Source organism: Stegostoma tigrinum, chromosome 7, assembly GCF_030684315.1.
Source record: "Stegostoma tigrinum isolate sSteTig4 chromosome 7, sSteTig4.hap1, whole genome shotgun sequence".
Lineage (NCBI taxonomy): Eukaryota > Metazoa > Chordata > Chondrichthyes > Orectolobiformes > Stegostomatidae > Stegostoma > Stegostoma tigrinum.
In genome coordinates, this window is record NC_081360.1 from 72930182 (window position 1) to 72953317 (window position 23136).

A 23136-nucleotide genomic window follows, 5' to 3' on the forward strand; every position below is an offset into this window, starting at 1 on the left:
AAAGGGAACTAAAGACTTACACCTGCAAGAAGGGACTTAAAGATGGCTGCTGTAATCTTTGAAAAGTGCATAAAAATGGAGAACTGATTTATTTGAAGCCCTTGATTTTAGTCAACAATTGCCAATACATATACGACTATTATGGAGAATCCGACTGACATGCCTTTTGAAGACCAGAGAGAACAGCTTGGTATGTATAGCAAATGTAAAAATTGTCAGTGTAAGAGCAGCAATTTGACAAAGTATTTATTTCCACCACAAAGCTTAATCTCTGGTATGGATGTAAGGTTTTTGCACCTGACAATGTTTAGTTTTTCTGTACCCACTGTCAATTTTAATTATACTGAAAGCGTTTGATGAAATCCAATGTAAGAGATTAATGTGCAAGATTAAAGCATGTGGGGTTGGGGAAAGCCTATTGAGATGGATAGGAAACTGGTTGGCAGAGTGGAAACAAAGAGTAGGAATTAATGGATCCTTTACAAATTGGCAGGTAGTAACTCATGGGGTGTCACAGGGATCGGTGCTGGGACCCCAGATGTTCGCCAAGTATATATTAACGATTTGGATAGGGGAACAAAATGTGACATCTCCATGTTTGCCAATGATACCAAGTTGGGTGGGAAGGTGAACTTTGAGGATGTAGAGATCTTTCATTGTGATCTCAACAGGTTGAGTGAATAGGCAAATCAATGGCAGCTGCAGTATAATTTGAATAAATCTGAGGTTATTCACTTGTGAAGCAAAAACAAGAAGGCAGATCACTACCTGAATGGCTGGCTGTAAATTGGGGGAGGGGAGTGTGCAGCAGGACCTCTGTGTCCTTCATCCACCAGCGACTGAAGGTAAGCATGCAGATACAGCTGACAGTAAAGAAGGAAAATGGTATTTTGGCCTTCATTGCAAGAGGTTTTGAGCACATGTGCAAGGATGTGTTGTTGCAGTAATATAGGGCTTTGAGGCTACACCTAGAATATTGTGTGCAGTTTTGGCCTCCTTTTTCTGAGGAAGGATGTTCTTGTTCTTGAGGGAGTGCAACAAAGGTTTACCAGGCTGATTCCAGGGATGACAGGCCTACCATATGAGGAGAGATTGAGGTTGGGATTGGTTTTGCTAGAGTTCAGGTGAATTTCACGATTCCAAGGTGAGAGGGGAAAAGTTTAAAGAGAGATATGCTTCGAAAGTTCTTTATGCAGAGGGTAGTGGGTGCCTGGAGTATGTTGCCAGTGGAGATGGTGGAGGCTGGCACGATAGCATCATTTAAGATGTATCCAGATAGATACGTGAACAGGCAGAGAGCAAAGGGATGCAGATCCTTGGAAAATAGGCGACAGGCGACTGGGCAGGGTAGATGCAGAGAGGATGTTCCCGATGGTAGCTGTGTCCAGAACCAGACGTCATGGTATGAGGATTCGGGGTAGCTGATGTAGGACGGATATGAGAAGACATATATTTCTTCACCCAAAGAATGGTTAGCCTGTGGAATTAATTACCACAGGAAGTAGATTCGATTAGATTCCCTACAATGTTGAAACAGGCCCTTCGGCCCAACAAGCCCACACCGCCCCTTGAAGCATCCCACCCAGACCCATCCCCCTATAACCCACACACCCCTGAACACTACAGGCAATTTAGAATGGCTGATCCACCTAGCCTGCACATCTTTGGACTGTGGAAGGAAATCGGAGCACCCGGAGGAAACCCACGCGCAAGTGGGGAGAATGTGCAAACTCCGCCTAGACAGTCGACCGAGGCTGGAATCAAACCCGGGTCCCTGGCGCTGTGAGGCTGCAGTGCTAACCACTCGGCCACTGTGCCGCTTTAAAGTAGTTGATGCCAAACATTGAATGTACTCGAAGAACTGGACATAGCACTTGGGGTGAATGGGACCAAAGATTATGGGAAGAAAGCAGTTGAGTTGGACGATCAGCCATGACCATGAAGAATGGTGGAGCAGGCTGGATGGACCGAATGGCCTTTTGCTCATATCTTCTATGTTTCAGTCCCAATACTTCAAAATATTTGGATTTGTTGTGAAAAGTATTGAGAATCTTGTTGAAATAACACATGAAGTATTGTATACAGAGATAATGGGAAGTGCAGATGCTGGACAATCCAAGATAACAAAGTGTGGAGCTGGATGAACACAGTAGGCCAAGCAGCATCTCAGTTCCTGAAGTATTGTATACAGTTTGAGTCTCCATAACAAATAAATGCTGCACTCAAAAGGGAGTGCGCCAATGATTCAATGAAATGATTGATGGATTGGTGGGTTCATCATACAAGACGAGACTGAGTCGATTATGTCATTGAACCTCTTAAACCTTCTGCCATTCAGTGAGATCATGCGTAATCTATGTCCTGTGTCCATCCATCAGTCTTGACTGCACATCCCTCCAATTGTGTTGTGGAGCCCCAGTAGCCCATCTGGTGAATATGCAATGTGTTCCTTGCAAAGTCGGTATATCCTTTCAGTGGCCAAATGTGCACCAGATGTGGTCTGTTGTTAGCTTGATCAAAAGTCCTTTTTATGTTCTAACCCTCTAGTTATAATGGTTAACTTTTTCTATTTGCCTTTTTTAGTTGCCTGACCATTGTATTTTAGTGGTCTGTGGGCATGAACCTCTAAATTGCTTTGGACCCCCGTCTTGTCAGATTTGTTGTTTTTGGCCCGGTGTGGATTTTCTCTGCAGTGAGATGCATTTACCATGTTCTTTCCACTCGTTTAATCTAGGTCTCGCTTACAATTTTATATTCCTGTCTACAGTTTTGTCATTGGAAAATGTGGATATACATATGTATCTCTTAGACGATCAATGTAATTTGTACAGTGAATAATTGAGACAACTGCATAGACCCTAGAGGAACACCTTTTGCCATTTATTTCCAGTTGCAATACATAGCCATTATCCTATTCTATCCTCAAACACTGATTTCTGAATGATGCAAATTAGTTGGCTTCAATTCTGTAAGCTTTAGCATCTGTTTGCTCAAAAATTAATGTGGACCTTCTCAAGTGTCCTCTTGATGTTCATATAAACTACATCTGTAGCCACTTCCTTGCCTACTATTAGAGTTACTTCTCAAAATTCAGTTGGGTACTTCAGATATGAATTGTCCTTTTACAAATCCACATTGGCTCTATTTCAGCTAGAATTTATTTTTAAGTTTTTAATCAATTTATCTTTCCTTTTATAGATCCCAATAATTTCCTCAAATATTAGATTAAAGCAGGACTGTAGTACGCTGATAACAAAGTGTGGAGCTGGATGAACACAGCAGGCCAAGCAGTATCTCAGCAGCACAAAAAAGCTGATGTTTCGGGCCTAGACCCTTCATCAGAGGCTCTGATGAAGGGTCTAGGCCTGAAACGTCAGCTTTTGTGCTGCTGAGATGCTGTTTGGCCTGCTGTGTTCATCCAGCTCCACACTTTGTTATCTTGGATTCTCCAGCATCTGCAGTCCCCATTATCTCTGTAGTATACTGATGTTGGTTTCTCTTCCTTATCTCAAATAATAGAAGTTATGTTAGCAGTTTTCTAGTCTGAAGGGCGGTTCGTGAATCAAAAGATCTTGAAATTTTATTGTTCCAGCATCTCTAATCTACTCACCTGACGAAGGAACCCACTAGAACATACAGATTTGTCAGTGTTTTAATATTTTTTCCCTAATATTGTTTACTTATAGCTTTGATAAATCCCAGTCTTAGATGCACCATTATTTGCCCTATGTTCATTCTCTTCCTCGACCGAGAAAAATGACAGAATACTTCTTTAACAAGTCCTACTATTTTCATATTTTTGTTGGCAGTTTTATGCCAGCTGTTTAAAGTCTCGTATTATCTTGACTTCCCATTTTCTTCTCATTAAAACAAAATAATTTTACAATTTTATCTTAAATCACTTCAGCTTTGTTTACATATTACCTGTTTTCAGCTTTTATTCTTTGGGCATCTGTTAGAGCCCACAGTCAGGTTATCCTGTTTCGAGGAAATGTCTCAGGTGATATTATCTTTGCTCCACAGGCTAGACTGAACAGTTCTCAATACTGAATATCACAATATGTGTTTCATTACACATTACGTCTGATTCACACCTTTTGTTCTATCTCTTGTCCATGTCTTTACCATTTTGTTCTAATGATTGGAGTAAATAACAACTTTCTCACTTGCACTTCCCAATCAAAATGAAATCTTCACATGCTCCCCTGCTAGTTTAAGATTGTGGCTATTGTGGCTCTGTATGTCTATCTTATTGTTTTTCACCTAGCCTAATTTATATAATGCTAATTCCGGTTAATCCATGTGATATTCTATATTTGTCTATCCTTGTATATTTTCAGTTTTGCTTTCTGGCATTCTGCATGCTAATTGATGTCAATGTAGCCCAAAGATTGAATTTGTTTGCATATGGTTTAAACCATAGGCTTTCTTTCTGGTAGCCAAGGAATGGCTTTTGCTGTACTTTTTGCTTACAGGCATTTTCATGGGTAATCATTTGGTGTCTGCCTCAATACAGCAGCCTGTCTAGTGGATCTGTGATGTCTATGAACAGAACGAGAAAGAGTGTGACTCTTCAACCAATCAGATTGAAGAATCACCAGAGCATAAACCAGGAAGTACAAACAGGAAGTGGAAGTTACATCTAAATTGTATACAAGGAAGCAAAGTAAGGATTAGGAAATGCAAATGGAATAGTGGGAGAACAGGAAGAAGCCTAAGAAATGTTTTTTTAAAATTTCCATTAATTTTATTCAGAAGGAAATGAAACTCAGCACTTGTAAATATAACTTTTCAGGAGGAGTGATTGCTCAGTAGTAACTACCATTTCTTGCTTTACTTTAAAAACTCAGTTACTCCCAAAAGCACTAGCATGAAACAAATGGATAAGTAGCCTTATTTATTGTCATAATATTGCTTTTAGGGTATTGGTGAACAGTACACCCTGTGGATGAGCTGGTTACCTCTTGACAGAAGCTTCTGGATTTCACATTTTATTATGCATGTAAAGGTGTAGGAAGTTACGGTCAGGATGCTAATTGACCAAGTAATACAGCAAAGTCTCGGCTATAGATACAATTGTATATTTTAAAAGCAACCCGAAGGGAAAACAGTAAAAACATTACAAGATACTTTTCAGCAATTATGGTAGGCAGCAATTGAAGTCGTTAACTGGTTAATAAATTAAAGAAAATCAAAATATTTCAGATGTTGGAAACCTGAAATAAAAAATGAAAATCTTAAATACTCAAGAGGGTAGGCGTCATTTGTGGAGGGAAAAGCAGAGTCCACATTTTGAATACTCATTCCTGAAGCAGGCAACTGCTTACTTAGGTCGGTTCCCTAGCTCTCTGTGTTAGACGTTTTCTGAAATATTAGGCCCTCCATGCTTCTCTCACTCACTCCACCAGTCCATCACCCCACCCCCACCCTTCCACATGTAGCCATATGTTCACCACCCACCTACATTTGGTGCCTTACTGTCTCTATGCTAACATGGTGCCAATTCATTGACCCCAGTTACCTCCCTTTGCCTTTACGTCATCCAAGCCATCTCGCGCAGTATCCACCGTGTGCAGATCTCCAGAATTGAGCTGGAAGGAAGAAAATGTGCCTATTGCAGAGTTCACTATGCTATTACAAAGGCCAATTATTGAAGCCCATTCAAACATTTAAATCCCCTACTTATGAAAACAGCTTGTTTTCGTAAGGCCATGTGAAGGGCAGCTCATCACTTAACCTCTCTGAGCTGTCAGTCAAGTTGAATTTAAAACCCACTACCTCCCACTGTGACAATGATAGAGTGTGAAAAGAAACCAGTGATTCATAATGCAAGTGTTCCATGATTAACATAGTTATTACGTTGCTAAAAATTGCCAGGTTATTCAAAAAACATACTGTATCAGAAATGTACAGTTGATTATATTCCCAGTAAGTCAAACAAGTGTAGAATGCAAGCACAAAATTAATATTAAACACTGAAGTAGACATGAAAATATGCGAAAAGAATGTTTGTTTCTTGTTTCAAATACAATATAGCTTATTTTGAGGTGGAAGGCTGTGGACAGTTTTTAAAACTAGTGATGAATGGCCAAAACGAGTTAAATGGAGGAGAACTTGAAAAGCAATATTGAGTTTTGGCTCACATTTATTCCCTGCATTACTGGGAATTGGGTAAGAACCATGAAAGAATCAGGACCATATTATTGGCATCATGAGCAGTAAAAACCATGTTAATCAAGGGCTATCTGCACAGTAATGGTTGAACTTGGCATATGGCAACAAATGACTGTTACACCACTAGAGTGGCTTTTTCCAACCCACAAAGAAACTGGCAAAGACTATTTTTAAAATGGCTGACCATTTAAGTGACTTGAGAACGTCAAGATTTTGCCACCCTTTCTTCTGGCTTCACGAGCATTTATGCTTTCTGTAAAGATTCACAACCCCCACAATGAGAATAAGCCTCTTCACAGAGCAAAAATTGGGTCCATTTGAACTTCTCAATGTTGAGTTTGGGACTCCCACTTAAGGAGAGCAGGCAAGGTGAGAACCCTGAAACAGGCAGTCAGCATCACAGGAGCGGTAAGGATCCCATGAAGGATAGCGTAGTCAGAGACAGAACTGTATTCATTGGAGCTGCTGCATTATACAGAAAGAACCTAGCTGTTTAATTAGTCTATTATAAGTGGTTAGCCTTTTCCCTTCGTAGATTTTAGCGTAATGAACACATTGCTGGTAAAGTTGACAAAATATATAAAAGACAAGGTGTAAGTAGATGAATATTATAATACCAACCAGCACAAGACTGGGGAAGTTCAAAAGCCAATGAGAGAGTGGGAGAGATTTTCAGCCTTGGGAAACAGTGAAGACAGAAGTGTGACATCGCTGAGAAACAGCCTTAAGCGACCAGGAGTTGAAAGTTTGCACAAGAAGGTTGTGTTTTAAAAATATTCAAGAATGGGGCTGAATGAAAAGTATAAGCTCATCAAGTAAGACAGGGAGCTAGTGCAGACTGTGTGACAAACTTGAAGAGCAAAGCTAGGTCTGATTTTTTTATTTTTCTCCCCCAGTCCAGATTGAATGCTTAAATCGTAAAGATTAAGATCCCTCAAATAATTTAATCTTCCTTTTAAAGTAAAGAATGTAAATGAGTAATTTAAGGGTAAGCCATGGCAAGGCAGCTGAGCCCAATGGAGTCCCAATGATGAGGACGCAAGTTGTGGACACTTTGTGTCCAGGGTGACCAAATATGTCAAGATAATAAAATGTGAGGCTGGATGAACACAGCAGGCCAAGCAGCATCTCAGGAGCACAAAAGCTGACGTTTCGGGCCTAGACCCTTCTGACCAAATATGTCAGGTGCCTCTCCAGCTGCAGCTAGTGGAAATACATGTTTTGGATCTGGTATAGTGGTTAGTTACTGAGACGTGTCACCAAGGCAGAAGTTGAGGATAGAATGAATAATGAGGTGGCCACACCACAGGTAAAGACTGCAGAAGCATAAAGGAGCAAGTGACCGCCAGACAGATTAAAAGAACCAGGCAGTTAGTGCAGGGACTTCTGCACTGTCTCTGGGACAGATTCTGTTTTAGATACTGCTGGGGAAATAATTTTTTTAGGGCAATGTTCTGTCATTCCGTAGCAGCAGGGGCAGAGAAAAAGTGTGCTTGAACAGTTTTTAATAGGGGTTTCTATCAAAAGAGGAACAGAGAGATACTTTGTGGCAGCAGCTGTAACACTAAGACGATGTGTTGCCTGCCTAGTGCTAGGGTCGAAAAATGTCAGTGTGCAGCTACAGGACATTGTGAAGGGGTAGGGAGAGCAGCAAGAGTGTCACTGTACTCATGCTAACAGCATGAGTAAAATGAAGGATGGGCTCCTGCATGCAGAATATTGGGAGCTAAAAAATAAAGTAAAAAGCAGCACCCCAAAGCTTGTAATCTCAGAATGACTTCCAGTGATACATGCTTTTCCAATTAGGTATAGGAGAATAGTTTGAATTAATGCATGGTTGAAAGGATGGTGCCTGTCAGAAGGATTTAAATTGCTGAGGCATTGGGAACAATTCGAGAAGATGGAACCTATATAAGCTGGATAACTTGCAGCCTAGCAGGGTCAAGACCAGCACCCTTTCAGGGGCATTCGTGAGTACAGTGATGGAAGGTTTAAACTTTTGTGGCACATAGCAGGATAGGAACCTGATGAGTGAAGAAAATGAAATATTACCTTCCACTCTTGCTAAGGCAACAAGTGCTAACAGCAGATATGGCTGGAATACAAAAATAATGTCAAAAAGATAAGTTTAAACGTATTTGTACAAATGTCTTGTAAGGGAAAAAAACCCATATGATAAATTTTATCATTTGGGAAAGAAAATGAAGTAGCCCTAATTTATACAAAAGAATCTATGAAGGTATGAGGGATGATTAGAGTGCAGGACTGGATAACTTCATGCAAAGATATGATGGTGGATAGGTAATGGTTAACTTCTAAGCAACAGATATTTGAATAGAAAATGTTTGGAGAGATGTGAACCAAATGCAGGCAAGTAGGACTAGTTTAGTTTGGGAGCATGATTGGCCATGAACTATTTGGACTGAAGGGTCTGTTTCCATGATGTATTACTCTGACTCTGTGTGCATTGGAGCAGTTATACATTCCTTTCGGACAAAACAACACAACTAACAGGCTAATATTGTAACCAAATTAAGGCTAGTTTTCGGTTCAAAGAGGAGTCCTAGAAAGTTGCTAGAAAAAACTAACTAGCCTGAGGACTGGGAGCAGATAAAATTCAGCAAAGGAGGGCAAGAGGTTGATTTAAGAAGAGAAAAATGTAGTATGAGTACAAACATGCAAGGAACACAACAGTGGGCTGTAAAAGTTCTTCTAAGTATGGCGTAAGAAAAAAAGTGAAGATGAAAGTAGGCCTCTTCCAGTCTGTATCAGATGAATTGATAATGAAGTTACAAACTGAAGACAAAATCTTCCCCCAAAGTGCTGGGGAAGTAAGGGTTTTACGGAAAAGAGAGATTGATGATCTACATTCTGGGGTTCTAAAGGAGGTTGCCATGGAAATAGTGGATGCCTTGGTTATCATGTTGTGGTCCTCTGTGACAGACCACAAGAAGACACAACATGTCCAAACACACACGTTACCCTACTGTACATCAGAAACGATCACAAGACTACTCAGACCCCTAAGTAATAGGATGGCCCACAAACCAACAACCATCCTGCGATAGCTGCTGACAGACAAAGTTTCCCATACCCATGACGAATATAACTAACGAAATACCATACAAGCACTGAGAAATATTTCATCAGCCAAACTGGAAGAAAACTGGCAATAAGGATACACGAACACCAACTAGCCACCAAGAGATATGACCAATTCTCACTGATCTCGATACACCTGGACAAAAAAGGACATGAAATTTGACTGGGACAACACATTCGTCATAGCACAAGCCAAACAAAGACGTGCCAGGGAATTCCTGGAGGCCTGGAATTCCAACTGGAACTCTATCAACAAACACATTGAATTGGACCTGATATACCAACACCACTGAAAAACAGAACCAGAAGTGATGCTACCCACCCCAGCAAACAGGCGTTTATATAATAAGTAGAATTGTACATTAACGCCTCACTGGAGGCACACTGAAGATGTTACAGAGCAAGGTGACTAATGAAACGCAGCAACTTAGCAAGCAAGTCTACAATCAATCATCATTTTTGGGGTGGAAGATAATGACATAATAATACCAGAGAGATCAGTGCTTGGGTCGCAGTTATTCATAATATGATTTGGATGAGCCAATCAAGTTTTTTTTAAATTCATTCATGGGATGAGGGCTTTGCTGGCAAGGTCAGCATTTATTGCATCCTTAATTGCCCAGAGGGTAGTTGAGTCAACCACATTGCTCTGAGTCTGGGGCCACAGGTAGGCCAGAACAGGTAACGATGGCAGTTCCCATCCCTAGAGGACGTTAGTGCACCAGGTGGGTTTTTCCAACAGTCGACATTGGATTCATGGTTATCATTAGACTCTTAACTCACAGATTTTTATTCAGTTCCGATTTCACAATCTGCTGTGGTGGGATTCAAACCCACACACCCAGGATATCACCTATGTCTCTGGATTAATAGCTCACTGGTAAACCTGTAGGCCGTTGCCTGCGTGTTTGCTGATAACACAAAACGAGGTAGGAGTGGAAGTAGTGTAGAGTACCTAAAAGGGCATCAGGGTGTTTTAAACAACTTGGGTATATGAACAAATGTGGCAGATGCAGTAAGACATTGATAAATGCTGCACAAATGCCAGGCAATGGCCATCTCTACTCGAGACAATTAACAACCACCCCTTGACAATCAATAAAAATATTGTCCACTGAAGTTGGAAAAACAGGATGAACAGAGCATCATTGAATCCCCCACTGTCAACATTTTATGGTTTATCATTGACCATAAAGTCAGCTGGGCTCTCCGATTAAACACAGTGGCTGCAGGAGCAGGTCAGTGGCTAAGAATGCTGCAGCATGTAAGTTGCCTCATGACTCCCAAAGCCTGTCCACCATCTCCAAGGCACAAGTCAAGAATGTGATGGAATACTTCTGCCTCAGCTGGAGAGGTGCTGCTGCAACAACATTAAGAAACTTGACACCAGTGAGAACAAGACCCGCTTGATTGACACCATATCCACAAACTTTCACACCCTCTCTTCAGAAGGACAAGGGCAGCAGATATGTGGGAATACCACCACCTGCAAATTCGCCCCACCCCCCCCCCCCATCACCATTTTGACTTGGAGATACATCACTGTTCCTTCACTGCAATTTGGTCAACATCCTGCAGTTTTCCCCCCAAGGGAACTGTGATTCAATCTACAGGACATGAGCAGCAACAGTCAAAAAGGCAGCTCACCACCACCTTCTGAAGGGCAGCAAGGACAGGCAATAAGTTGTGGTCAGCCAACATGCCATCGTCCAATCAGTGAATCAATAAAAATATTGTCCACTGAAGTTGGAAAAACCAAGAGCAAAGCATAAGTGAAGTGGTGATAATTGGGAAATGCTGATTATAAATATGGACCTAGATGTCTCCTGTACATCAATCACTGAAAACAAGCATGCAGGTGCAGGAAGCGTAAGGAAAGCAAATTGTGTGTTGGCCTTCATAGCAAAGCACTTGGAGTACGAGAGCAGTGAGGTCTTACTGCAGTTGTACAGCCCTTTGAGTCCACATCTGGCGTATTGTTTGAAGTTTTAGTCTCGTTTATATAAGAAATCACATACTTGTCGTAGAGTGTGTGCAGGAAAGGTTCACCAGACGGGTTCCTCAGGTGGCAGGTTTGTTATACGAGGAGAATGTAGGTTGACTGGGTCTGTGTTGAATTGTGCTTAGAAGAATGAGAGGGATCCCATTGAAACGTATGAAGTTCTGATAGTGCTGGATAGACTGGATGCAGGGAATTATGCTTCCCCCAGCAGAGGATCCAGAGCAAGGGGGCTGTAGTCCAGGATAGAGGGTTTGTCATTTTGGGTTGGATGAGGAGAAATTTGTCCACTCAGGGTGGTGAACCTGTGAAATTCGCTACCACTGTAGCCTGTGGAGATGAAGCCATGAAATAAAATAAAATTAAGAAAGAAGTAGATTTCTTGAAGCTAAAGGTTTCCAGGGGTATGGGGAGTTTGACATTTAAGTCAAGAGTTAGCCATGATCATGCTGATTGGTGAAGTGGGCTCAAAAAACAAATAAATCTGGGTGGACATTTCAAATTTTCAGAACTTGGAAAACTGAGAGATCTGATATGATTTAACCAAAAGATGGATGGGACAAGGACAGAGGAAGGTATTTGATGGGTTGAAAGAAAGGAAATATTGAATGACAAAGGACTGTGTGTTGCAGGGCCGAAGGGATGGTGAGAGGGCCAAAAAACAGAAACTAAAACAAAACATCTGTAGGAAGCAGGTGCACTGCTGTTTCAATTATTTTTTTATATAAAAGTACAGGTTGAACTGAAATATTCAAATAAAATGAAACAAAATGGGAGATGGTGTGAAATTCTTGAATTTTGAGAGTGCAGAATGTGAAGATATCCTTTTGGGAGATGAGGTGTGACTTCTCAAGTTTACACTGCACTTCACCAAAGCAGTGGCCTAAGGATGGAGGTGATAGTATGAAAACAAGGAACATAGGGCATTATTCTCCCAATCGTCGTCATGGTTGACAGAACTTAATGTGCCTGTCGCAATTCCCATATGTCTGAGCTCCTCCTCCCCGACTTGACTTCGCATTGCTTCTGTCAGTCTCCATATTCAGTGAATCATTTTCCTTCATTTCTCACGTCTGCAGTGCTGTGCCACCACCAAATACATACTTCCCTTCCAAAATTCTAAATTGACTGTGTCCGCCATGATACTGGGTTCACTTCTCAGTCAACCCTAACACCTCATCCCCTTCATGCAAACCCAGAACATGTAATAAATGCCCTTTTACCTCCGAAATAGTAGGAACTGCAGATGCAGGAAAATCTGAGAATACAAGATGTAGAGCTGGATGAACACAGCAGGCCAAGCAGCATCAGAGGAGGAGGAAGCTGATGTTTCAGCCCTAGACCTTACTTCAGGGTCTAGGCCCGAACCATCAGCCTTCCTGCTCCTCTGATGCTGTTTGGCCTGCTGTGTTCATCCAGCTTTGCACCCTTTTACCTTTTGTCTGCATGTCCAAGGCCCTAAGCACTCCTTCCAGTTAAACAGTATATTTGCTAAATTTATTGCTCATAGTGTGTTAAGTCTATATTGGGAGATCAAAAGCATGTCAAGTGACTGCTTTACAAAACACTACCTTTCGATTTGCAAGCATGACCCAAACCTTCAGGTGGCCTGTCGTTTTAATTCTTCACCATGCCCTCACATTTGCATTTCTGGCCTTGGCCTACTAAACTTATCCAGTTAATTCCTAAGCAAGTTTGAGACACAACAGCACGTCTTTTAATTTGTTATTTTAAAGTCTACTGGACTTAACATTGAGTTGAATAATTTCAGGCTTCTGTTTTCCCTTACCCGTTTTTGTTTCTTTTTCTCTGTACGTTTCAGTTTTACTCTTGGCTTTGCCTTCAGATAGCAGCATATCTGCACCCAGCAGATTTTTGCTGCTTCACTTACCACAACACCAGTCCTTTTGTTTAACTCCCATCTTGTCATCCACCTAGTTGCAATTCTTTCTAAGTCTATGTCCTGCCTAGTGTTTGCTCAAACCCTATTATGCCTTTAACTTATCCCAATTCTGTTGAAAAGTCATCAGCCTAAAATGTTTGGGCCAGATTTTCCAATGAGAAGCGATCATTGTGAGATTGTTCTTACTTTCCCTGTGAATAAAGAGCTCTACATTTCTGACAGGAGATTTCTTTCACAGTTCCTACAAAAATGCAGCGCATACATTAAACCCAACTGTCATGTTATGCAGGATCATCAGGAGAAAGACAAAACTTGCTGTCTTGTTCACAGAAGTAATTGTTGTACTTTAATGTCCAGCAGCAATGTTACCACTTTAACAGCTCCTGTCAAAGGATAAGTAAGAGTTTAGGTTAGTAGATTAAGCTGCTAGATGGGTAGTTGCCGTGGCACAGGATGGAAAGGGGGCCAGGTAAGTTAGGCTAGGTCAGATTGGGAGAGATATTGGGTGCTGCTGGGTTCCGAGGAGGTGTATGGCCCAGTGATGGGAGAGGTGAGTGTAGGTTCACATGCCAGGTAGGAGCTAATTGGGTTAACTGTGTGAGGATATCGGATCCCACTGGTTTGTCATTTACTTGAGGGAGAGGTGGTTGTTAGATTCTGGGGCTGACAGTGAAGTTGTGTCCTGGAACAAGATGTGAGAGCAGAATTGATTGGGCTTGGAGCAAAAATGGATGGTGTCTAGGTCTGTGAGAGAAGTGTGCAGTTGGGTCTGGGGTTAAAAGGAATTGTGGGGTCATGTTGAAGGAAAAGGTTCCAGTCAGGGTCTGGAACTGGTGTAGCTGGAGCAAGTGTGGGGTAGTTTGGGGGTCAGTTTAATAGTTAATAGGGAGTAAAACCAAGTTTTTAGTTGTCCTACAGTTCCTGGATAACTTTCAACTGCAGAGGAACTGTCTGAATTTTCTTGTCTTCCGCGTGCAGGGAAATTGCCCTTTGGAATCTTCAATTTCTTGGTCAGTTCCTTCAGGTTCTGTTTCATCAAGACTCCTACACTGTCCCAGTGGATGGTTCCTGTCTGTGCAGCAGAAATGACTGTCTGAATATCTGGGCCTCTTTTGCACTGTCCAAGGATGCTGTCTGATCTGCTAAGTATTTCCAATCAGACTATAGAATCTGGTGTTCTCCAAAGCATCATCTAAAATTCATATGCTTGAGGGCATTTGGAAAGTTAATACTCCATTTGCAGGGAAAAAGAGATTTCAGTCAACTCCTCTGCAAAATGACAGGTATTCAAAAACAGATCCCAAATTAGAATTCCCTTCCTGTCTTTCTTTTCATCTTTTCCTATTGGTCTATGCAAGATGAGTTGAATGTTTGATTATAGGTTCCCAACAAGACTCAATTGCATTGTTTCCTGTCAATAGTGTTTTTGTTCAGCACAAGCAATATTGTGCACTCTTACTACCTTTTTTCTACCTGACTTGCCACCACTGCCTTGATAACAGAACATTGATTTTTGAGAGATTAAATCTAACAAGGGAAATTAATCTTCTCATGTTTGGTTTATTCATTTAATTTTTGGCATTTCATACTTGTTCTTTTTTCAAAACTAAGAAATTCACCTGAAACTTCGAGCTACCATTGTTAAGTTGTCATTTTGCAGAGGTAACAAACAATTGAAATATTTTGAGTGTTACTGGTTTATGACTTTTTTTTAAATAGAAGATTCAAATATTGAACTGCACTGTTTTACTTAAGAATTGCTTCGATATTTACTATCAACATTCAGTTTATGAAGTTGGGTACACTTTGATGCAATATGCAATTAATTGTCATAATTGATAGGTTAAGAAATAGCTTTTAGAATATATATTTGAACACATTGCAGAAATGTGAAAAATGCAATCATGTTTAATAATCTTCAGGTATTTAATCTGAAAGTGATTTTTCAGTAATGTCAAAACAGTAACTTCAAATCGGTAATCCTTTTGGCTCCTGCACTTTTTTATTCTTCCTTTCCTTATACTGTAACTACTTGAGTCCTTCAAGAAATCTACCCTTTCAAAGGCTTGTCCTGTTTTTCATTTTCATGTAATCCTTTGGATGCAACACCAAAGACATGATGTCAGGTTCCATAGAGCTGATAGTTCTAGTTCCACCTGATCACACACCCTTCAATGAGTTTGTCACCTCTATGTATTGTAACATGCCTGTCCATCATGCAGACTTGAATTTTTTTTAAAAAGTTTCCTTAAAATTAAGCATCAAGATGGCCAAAACTGTTGTCGTTAGCCTGTGCTACAAGTTCCAATGAGTATTTCTAGTTTTTGGTTTTTGTTTATTTAACCTTGCATACTTGGTGCTAAATTGTTTTTGTTATCCAAATTTGTAAGCTTTATTGGACTGATGTAGTTATTATTTATCTCTGGTGTGTAATGATAGGAGGAAGGACATCATGGAGTAGATTTAATTACTTTTTTTATTTTGACTGTATATGCATTCATAACTTTTTCTTTCCTCTTAGCAGTTGTGTCACCACATGGCAGTGGAATGCTTATGATGCAGCTTACCATACCCAACAACCCTCATCCTCGTGCTCATTCTCCACCCCAGTGGAAGCAAAATAAGTATTTCACCATGGACCATAGAGGACATAAATCTGCAGAATTTAACAACCCAGAGATTACCACGCAAGTATGCAACTCGGTTTCAGTTTATAGGGTATACACTGTTTACAGATATTCTGTAACTTTTGTGCATTTATTAATGTTGTATATAACAGAATGGAGCAATGTTGTGGATATCTTGTTTGTTATAATTCCTATATAACAAAAGAGCTAGGAATAGGAGTACGAAATTTAGCCCCTCTAACCTGCTTTGCCATTTAATAATCATGGCTGATCTCATCTCAGCCTCAACTCTACTTTCCTGTCTGCTCCCAATAATCCATAGAGACTCAAAAATTTAACATGTGTTGACTGAACACTATTCTTGTAACAAGCTTATAATTTAATTTATGGAACCAAACTTTTAAATCTCGTCTTATTTGCAAAGATTTAGCCCATATCCGTCTACTCCCTTCCTATTCGTATACACATCGAGATGCCTTTTTAAATGTTGTAATGGTACAAGCCTCCACCACTTCCTCTGGCAGCTCATTCTGAACACGCACTCCAACTGTATGCAAATGTTTCCCCTTAAGTCCCTTCTTAAATCGTTCCCTTCTCACCTTAAACTTACGCTGTCTAGTTTTGGACACACCCCACCCTGGGGAAAAGACCTTGGCTGTTTACTGTATTCATGCCTATCCTCTGTAAGGTCACCTCTCAGCTTCTGACTCTCCAGGAAAAATAGCCCCAGCCTATTCAGCTTCTCCCTAGAGCTCAAATCCTCCAAGCAGTCTTGCCTGTGAATCTTTCCTAAACCCTTTTAATTTCACAACAGCTTTCCTATAGCTGGGAGATGAGAATTGCACATTAAGTAGGCCACTTTTAGAATACAATGTCCTGTACATCTGCAACATGACCCCTCAACTCCAATACTCAATGCACTGACCAATAATGGCAAGCATACCAAATGCCACCTTCACTGTCCTATCTGCTTGCAACTCAACGTTCACGGAACTATGAGCCTTCACTCCAAGGCTTCTTTGTTCAGCAACACTCCCCAGGACCTTGCCATTAGGTGTATAAGCCCTACCCCGACTTGCCTTTCCAAAATGCAGCACCTCACATTTATCTAAATTAAACTCCATCTGCCACTCCTCAGCCCATTGGCCCATCTGATCAAGATCCCGTTGTACTCTGTATAATCTTTGCTGTCCGGTACACCTCCAATTTTGGTGTCATCTGCACACTTGCTAAACATATCTCCTATATTCACATACACATCATTTATGTAAATGACAAAAAGCAGCAGACCCAGCACCGATACGTGTGACATGCCGCTGGTCACAGGCCTCCAGTCTGAAAAGCAACCCTCTGCCACCATTCTCTGTCGTCTATCTTCGAGCCAGTTCTGTATCCAAATAGCTCGGTTTCCCTCTATTCTGTGTGATCTAACCAGTCTACCAGCCTTTCTGAAGTCCATGTCGATCACATCCACCACTCTACTGTCATTAATCCTCTTTGTTAATTCTTCGAAAAACTCAATCAAATTCGTGAGACACTATTTCCTACACACAGTCATGTTGACAATCCTTAATCAGTTCTTGCCTTTCCAAATACCTGTAAATCTTGTTCCTCAGGATTCACTCCAGCAACTTGTCCATCACCGATGTCAGACTCACTGGTCTAAAGACCCCTGGTTTTTTTCTTAACACCTTTCTTAAATAGTAGCACCAAATTAGCCAGTCTCCAGTTTTTTGGCACCTTGCCTGTGGCTATCGATGGTACAAATGTCTCAGCATGGGGCCCAGCAATCACTTCCCTAGCTTCCCATAGATGGCTAGGGTACACCTGATAAGGTCCTGGGGATTTATCCACCATTATGCCGTTTAAGCACCATGACCTATGTAATATGGACATTTTTCAAGAGGTCGCTTTTTATTTCCCCATGTTCTGTATAGTCTGTATCCTTCTCCACAGTTAACACTGCCTCAAAATACCCATTTAGCATCTTCCCATCTTCTGCGGTTCCGTGCATAGATGGCCTTGCTGATCTTTAAGAGACCCTATTCTCTCCCTAGTTACCCTTTTCTCCTTAATGTATTTGTAGAATCCCTTTGCTAAAATTCTGACATTTTCTTTGCGCAGCCTGGAAATTTTTAATTCCCAAGCTGTTGTCATGGCATAGGTTTTGCCAGAGATTTCTCCCTGTTGCAAAAGCTAGGCAAATCCTCCAACCTCACTTTAAGTTCTCTCAAATTTAGTCTTTGTCTTTCAAGCTGCCATCGACATCCCTCTGAAGTGAATCACAGCACCTTGTTGCCTATAGCTGCTCTCCCTCTCCCAAATCTAACAGACTAACTGATCTGTGGTTTACAGTAATATTTTCGGAAAAGCTAAACTTGATATCACAGTGGGCTTCTTTCGCGGGTTCCTTTCTCTCAATCCCATTCTCAAAGCCCATCTTCATGATAGTGTGAATCACATGAGCTTTGTACCCAGGTAGAAGTAATAAATGGCTATCTTTTCGACTCCAACTCTGTCTCCTTTGAAGAAAAGCGACTGAATCGAGTTTGAAACACAACATTTACAATCTAATATCCAATACTTTATTGGAACTTCGGAGCACATAGGCGGCTGCTGTTTTCTCCAAGTGAAACACTTTGCATCACCCTCTTGGTAAAAGAATGTGAATTCCCTTCACACTCTTTCAATTAAGTAACCCAGGCTTACTTCAGAACAGGTAACAATAAAGTCCTATATTTTAACTTAGATTTAAAAGACCATGGCATTTATAATTTAAATTGGAACACCTTCGACAAATTTTGGGTATCTTGACAAATGGTACTGAATAAACAGGTGTAATTTGAAGTTCAGAATGCATGTAAATCACCTAATTAAAATATTCTGTTTCCTGCTTAACCAATTTTCAACCTATACTAATATATTATCTCGTTTTATGTGCTTTAATTTTCCGTACTAACTTTTCAAGTGAGACTTTATTGTCAAACCTACAAATTTCCCTTCGATATATCCATGTTGCATTTGTCTAATCTAGTTGATTTTATTTTTTGAGTCCCTTGGTCATACTCCTACCATTTTTGCAACACAGACAGGAGATTCTGTGGCACTGAGTGTGAATCTAGGATAGTATGTTGATTTCCTGTTGCCAGGGCTAAGAGCATCTCAAAACATTCAAAATTCGAAGCGCATTGGCGATGGGGAGAATGAGAGTCCAGCAGTTGTTGTACGCTAGTAGGAATGACGTAGTTAGGGAAAGGGTTATAGCTTTGCAGAGTAAATATAAGAGGTTAGCTGCAAGGTTAAAAAAACAGAACATAAAAATAATCTTTGGTTTACTTCCAGTACCAAGCTTTAATGAGGGAAGCAATAAAACAATAGGGAGATAAATCAATGGCTGAAGAGGTGGTACAATGCGCAAGGATTCATTTTCTGGGATCATTGGGATCTCTTCTGTGACAGAGAAGATCTGTTCAAAAAGGATGCGTTTCACCTTGATTGGAAAGGGATCAATATCCTGGCAGGGAGATTTAACTAGTTCTGTTTCGGGAGCCTGTAAACTTTTAGGGTTGGGGGTTGAGAGGTGGACTTGCTAAGTAAAAGTGAAAATAGAAAGGAAGATGAGGATGGTTCTGAATCAGAAAAAAGAAAATCAGTTAGAAAAGACAGACAAAAGAAAGTCTGAACACTTAAACTGCATATATATCAATGCATGAGGTCTTACAGGTGAGGCTGATAAGCTGAAGGCATGTAGAGAAACATAGGACTCTGACGTCGTAGCGATTGCAGAAACTTGGCTGAGGGATGGACATAACTAGTAGCTCAGTGTTTTGGGTTATAGAAGTTATTGGAAGGATAGAAAGAGAGGCAAAAAAGGAACATCTGTGGCATTTTGATTAAGGAAAGCATTATTGCTGTAAATAGTGAAAATATTTCCAAGGGATCATTTAATGAAAATGTATGGGCTGAAATTAGAAGTAAGAAGGGGATGATCATCTTGATGGGACTGGATTGTATGCACCCCAATCGTCATGGAAATTAAGAAGCAAATGTCTGGAGAGATCTGAAATATGTACAAGAATAATATTGTAGTAGTGTGGAATTTTAGTTTTGCAAACATTGACTGGGACTGCTGTAGTGTTAAAAGGTTTGGATGGTGAAGAATTTAAGTGTTCAAGAACTTTTTCATTATCACTATGTAAATATTCCTACTACAGAGGGAACAAAACATGACCACCTTTTTGGAAATAAGGCAGGGCAAGTGATTGAAGTGTTATTATGGGAACTTTGGGATAAGTGATCATATTTTTATTAGTTTTAAAATAGTTATGCAGAATGATAAATTTTCTGTCGAAGTTCCTATTCTTAATTGGAATAAGGATAATTTTAAGGGTATGAAACAAGAACGTTCAAAAGTTGATTGTTCGTTGGTAAAGGAACAGCTGACAAGTGGAAGGCTTTCAAAAGTGTGATAATAAGAGTTCAGAAGCATTATGTTCCTGTTAAAGTGAAAGGCAAGGCTGGCAAATTTAGGGAACAATGGATAAATAAAGATATTGAAGTTCTGGACAAGAAGAGAAGATCATACATTAGATACAGACAACTGGGATTAAATTAATCTTCTGAAAATAAGGCTAAAGATAATCTAAACAGATCCTCCAAGTACATTGAGAGCAAAAGAGAATATTTGTCAGGCATGATTTCCCCTTTGTGAAGCCATACTGATTCTGGTTGATCATATTTATCTCTAAATGGTCTGCAGTAGCAGCCTTTTAGAATGGATTGTAACCTTTTCACAAGAACAGACATTAAGCTAACTGGCCTCCAGTGTTGTTTTTTTGTCTCCTCCCCTTTACAAGTAAAAGTGTTAACATTGGTAGTTTTCCAGTTGTTTGAGATTTTCCTAGAATCTCAGAATTCCCAGAAGATTCCTATCAGAGTATCTCATGTCTCTCCAGCTACTTGCTTTAATATATTCCAGAATGGATCCCATCAGATCAAGGGGACTTACAGACTTTCACCCCACTCCTTTCCCAGAACTTTTTCCTCTGGTGATAGATATTGTATTTATTTCCTGTCCTCCTTTTTGCCCCTTGATTACTTAGCACTTTTGAAATCTATTAGTGTCTTCTACTCTGAAGACTGATGCAAAGTATTTATTTTCCTCCTCTGCGATTTCCTGGTGCAAAATTAGTTACTATTCTCATTTTCTGAAGTCACTTTGGCTTCTCTCCTGCTTTGCTTCAAGTTTAAAGAGATGCTTGTTGTCTGTCTTGATATTGCTTGAAGTTTACCTACAGAGTTCATTTTCTCCGTGTTTAGTTGTGTTTTCTTGATTTTTTTAAAATTTTCCCAGTTTTCTGACTTAGCACTAATCTTTGCCATATTGTATGTGACTTCTGTTCTCAATCCCGTGCTATGTTTAATTTCCCTGACTAACCATGGTAGGCTTATCCTGTTCCTAGAATCTTCCTCCTTGTATGTCATTTTCTGAGTCATTGAATACTTCCTTCAATGCCTGTCATAGTTCATCAATCATCTTTATTGCAAAACTACTTTCCCAGTTCACTTCAGCCAGCTCTCTCCTTACTCCTTTGTAATTACCCTTATATAATCTTAGCACGGTTGCTTCCAACCTACATTCCCTCCTCTCAAAACTAGTGTCAGAATCCGTATTCAGAACCTGTAACTGGAGTTGCCATGAAGCATCTGCAAGGCATCCTCGTGGACAGCCCTGACAGAGCTGCACACCACACAACCATCACATCTTGGGAACCTAGGCATCTCAACGTTAACATTTCCCAAGCTTAGTGAACACCACATGCAGGAGAAGCCAACTTACAAAATAAGGCGATGATACAGCTTTTCCTGGTAACGTTCTCCAGAAGGATCAACAACACTTACTTGGTGAAATGTTTAATCAAAAATGAGCCTGTGTGATGCCTTGGGACCTATCCCAGTGTGACATGAAAGTGCTTCATCACTGTCCAGCATACTTTGAAGAATTGGTATATCACTGTCACCTACCTATATGCTTCTGCTCGTGAGGCAGTAGATGACCTTGAGTTATTCCCGTTTCATGTCCCAACAAGTGAAACTTGTAACACCAGGATCAGGAAGGATTTGAATCTCTGGAAACATGATAGCCACAGAAACTTCAAAGAAAGTGCACTTTAGTAAGGGCATCCTAACAAAATGTGACTCTGTCCTTTAATATTAGTCATTAATTTTATATTGTTGTTGGAGGGCGATTGCTTGACCTAGTAATAAAGCATTTTGACTTTTAATTAATGTCTGTGAATTTAGCCAACATTGGTGTTTTGTCAGCCCATGGGACTTTAAGTCACTTGTTTTTAGTTAAGATTCTGAGTTCATGAAATAAGAAAGCTAAAATTACATGGAGTTTCTTTGAATTTGACATTGACTTTTGTTTTAAACAGAGCAGTCCACAGATAGGTAGTCCTGCTGTATCTCCAGCTCAATCACCGGGACCACAACCAATGACAACTATTAAAAATGTCCGCAGTGGACTAGGACCGCTTCCATTAATGGCACAGTTTCCTCAACCTGTGGTCCCTGGACAAGGTATTTGCTTCAGATACAGACCTCAGTTCTGACCATTTTTAGTTTTAAGAAAGATGCATAATATTCCTAAATTATTGTGATAAAAATAAATCCTGCAGAAAATTTCAAAGTTTACACCCAACTAAATAAGGTGATATTTAAAGCTGTGCATGGAGTTATAAAGGGGCCTAGGCAGACTGAGTATTGCAGATAGGCTTAAGTGTATTCATGTAAGGTCATCCATTTTGGATCCAATAAAAACGAAGTAAAAATACTTCCATAATGGCAAGAAACTAGGGTTCTAAGACTCAGTGATTTTGGTATCCAGGTGTATACAAATTTAGGAAGAGGGCAGCACATAGGCCCTGTGGAATGTTTGACCATAAGACATAGGAGTGGAAGTAAGGCTATTCGGCCCATCGAGTCCACTCCGCCATTTAATCATGGCTGAAGGCATTTCATCTCCACTTCCCTGCACTCTCCCCATAGCCCTTGATTCCTTGTGAGATCAAGAATTTATCAGTCTCCTTGCCTTTGTTTACAAAGGGCTGGAATACAAAGAAGAGAAAATGATTATTTATTGGTACAGAACCTTGGATTGAACACTGCTTTCAGCTTTTATATACAACCTTAAGAAGGATAAATCAACAATGGATAGGCTTAAAGGTTTAAATTATAATGGCAGTTTGTGTAAAAAAAGAACTGTTGTATTCGCTTGATTTTCAAGTGTTGAAACATTAAACACTTTTTTTTGAAGATTGAAAGATTTG

The 23136-nt window shown here is 40.2% G+C and overlaps 1 protein-coding gene across 18 annotated transcripts in view; it reads left to right on the top strand.

Moving 5' to 3' along the window:
• Nucleotides 1-23136, top strand: part of LOC125454128 (R3H domain-containing protein 1-like) — a 164923-nt gene that overhangs the window by 128316 nt on the left and 13471 nt on the right. For 17 of the 18 annotated variants that reach the window (XM_059647415.1, XM_059647412.1, XM_059647411.1 and 14 more), the window contains 2 exons: nt 15700-15869; nt 22243-22387. In XM_059647415.1, the coding sequence (XP_059503398.1) occupies nt 15700-15869; nt 22243-22387 (315 nt within the window). The remainder of the gene's footprint in view (nt 1-15699; nt 15870-22242; nt 22388-23136) is intronic. The other variant, XM_059647416.1, reaches the window with a different exon arrangement.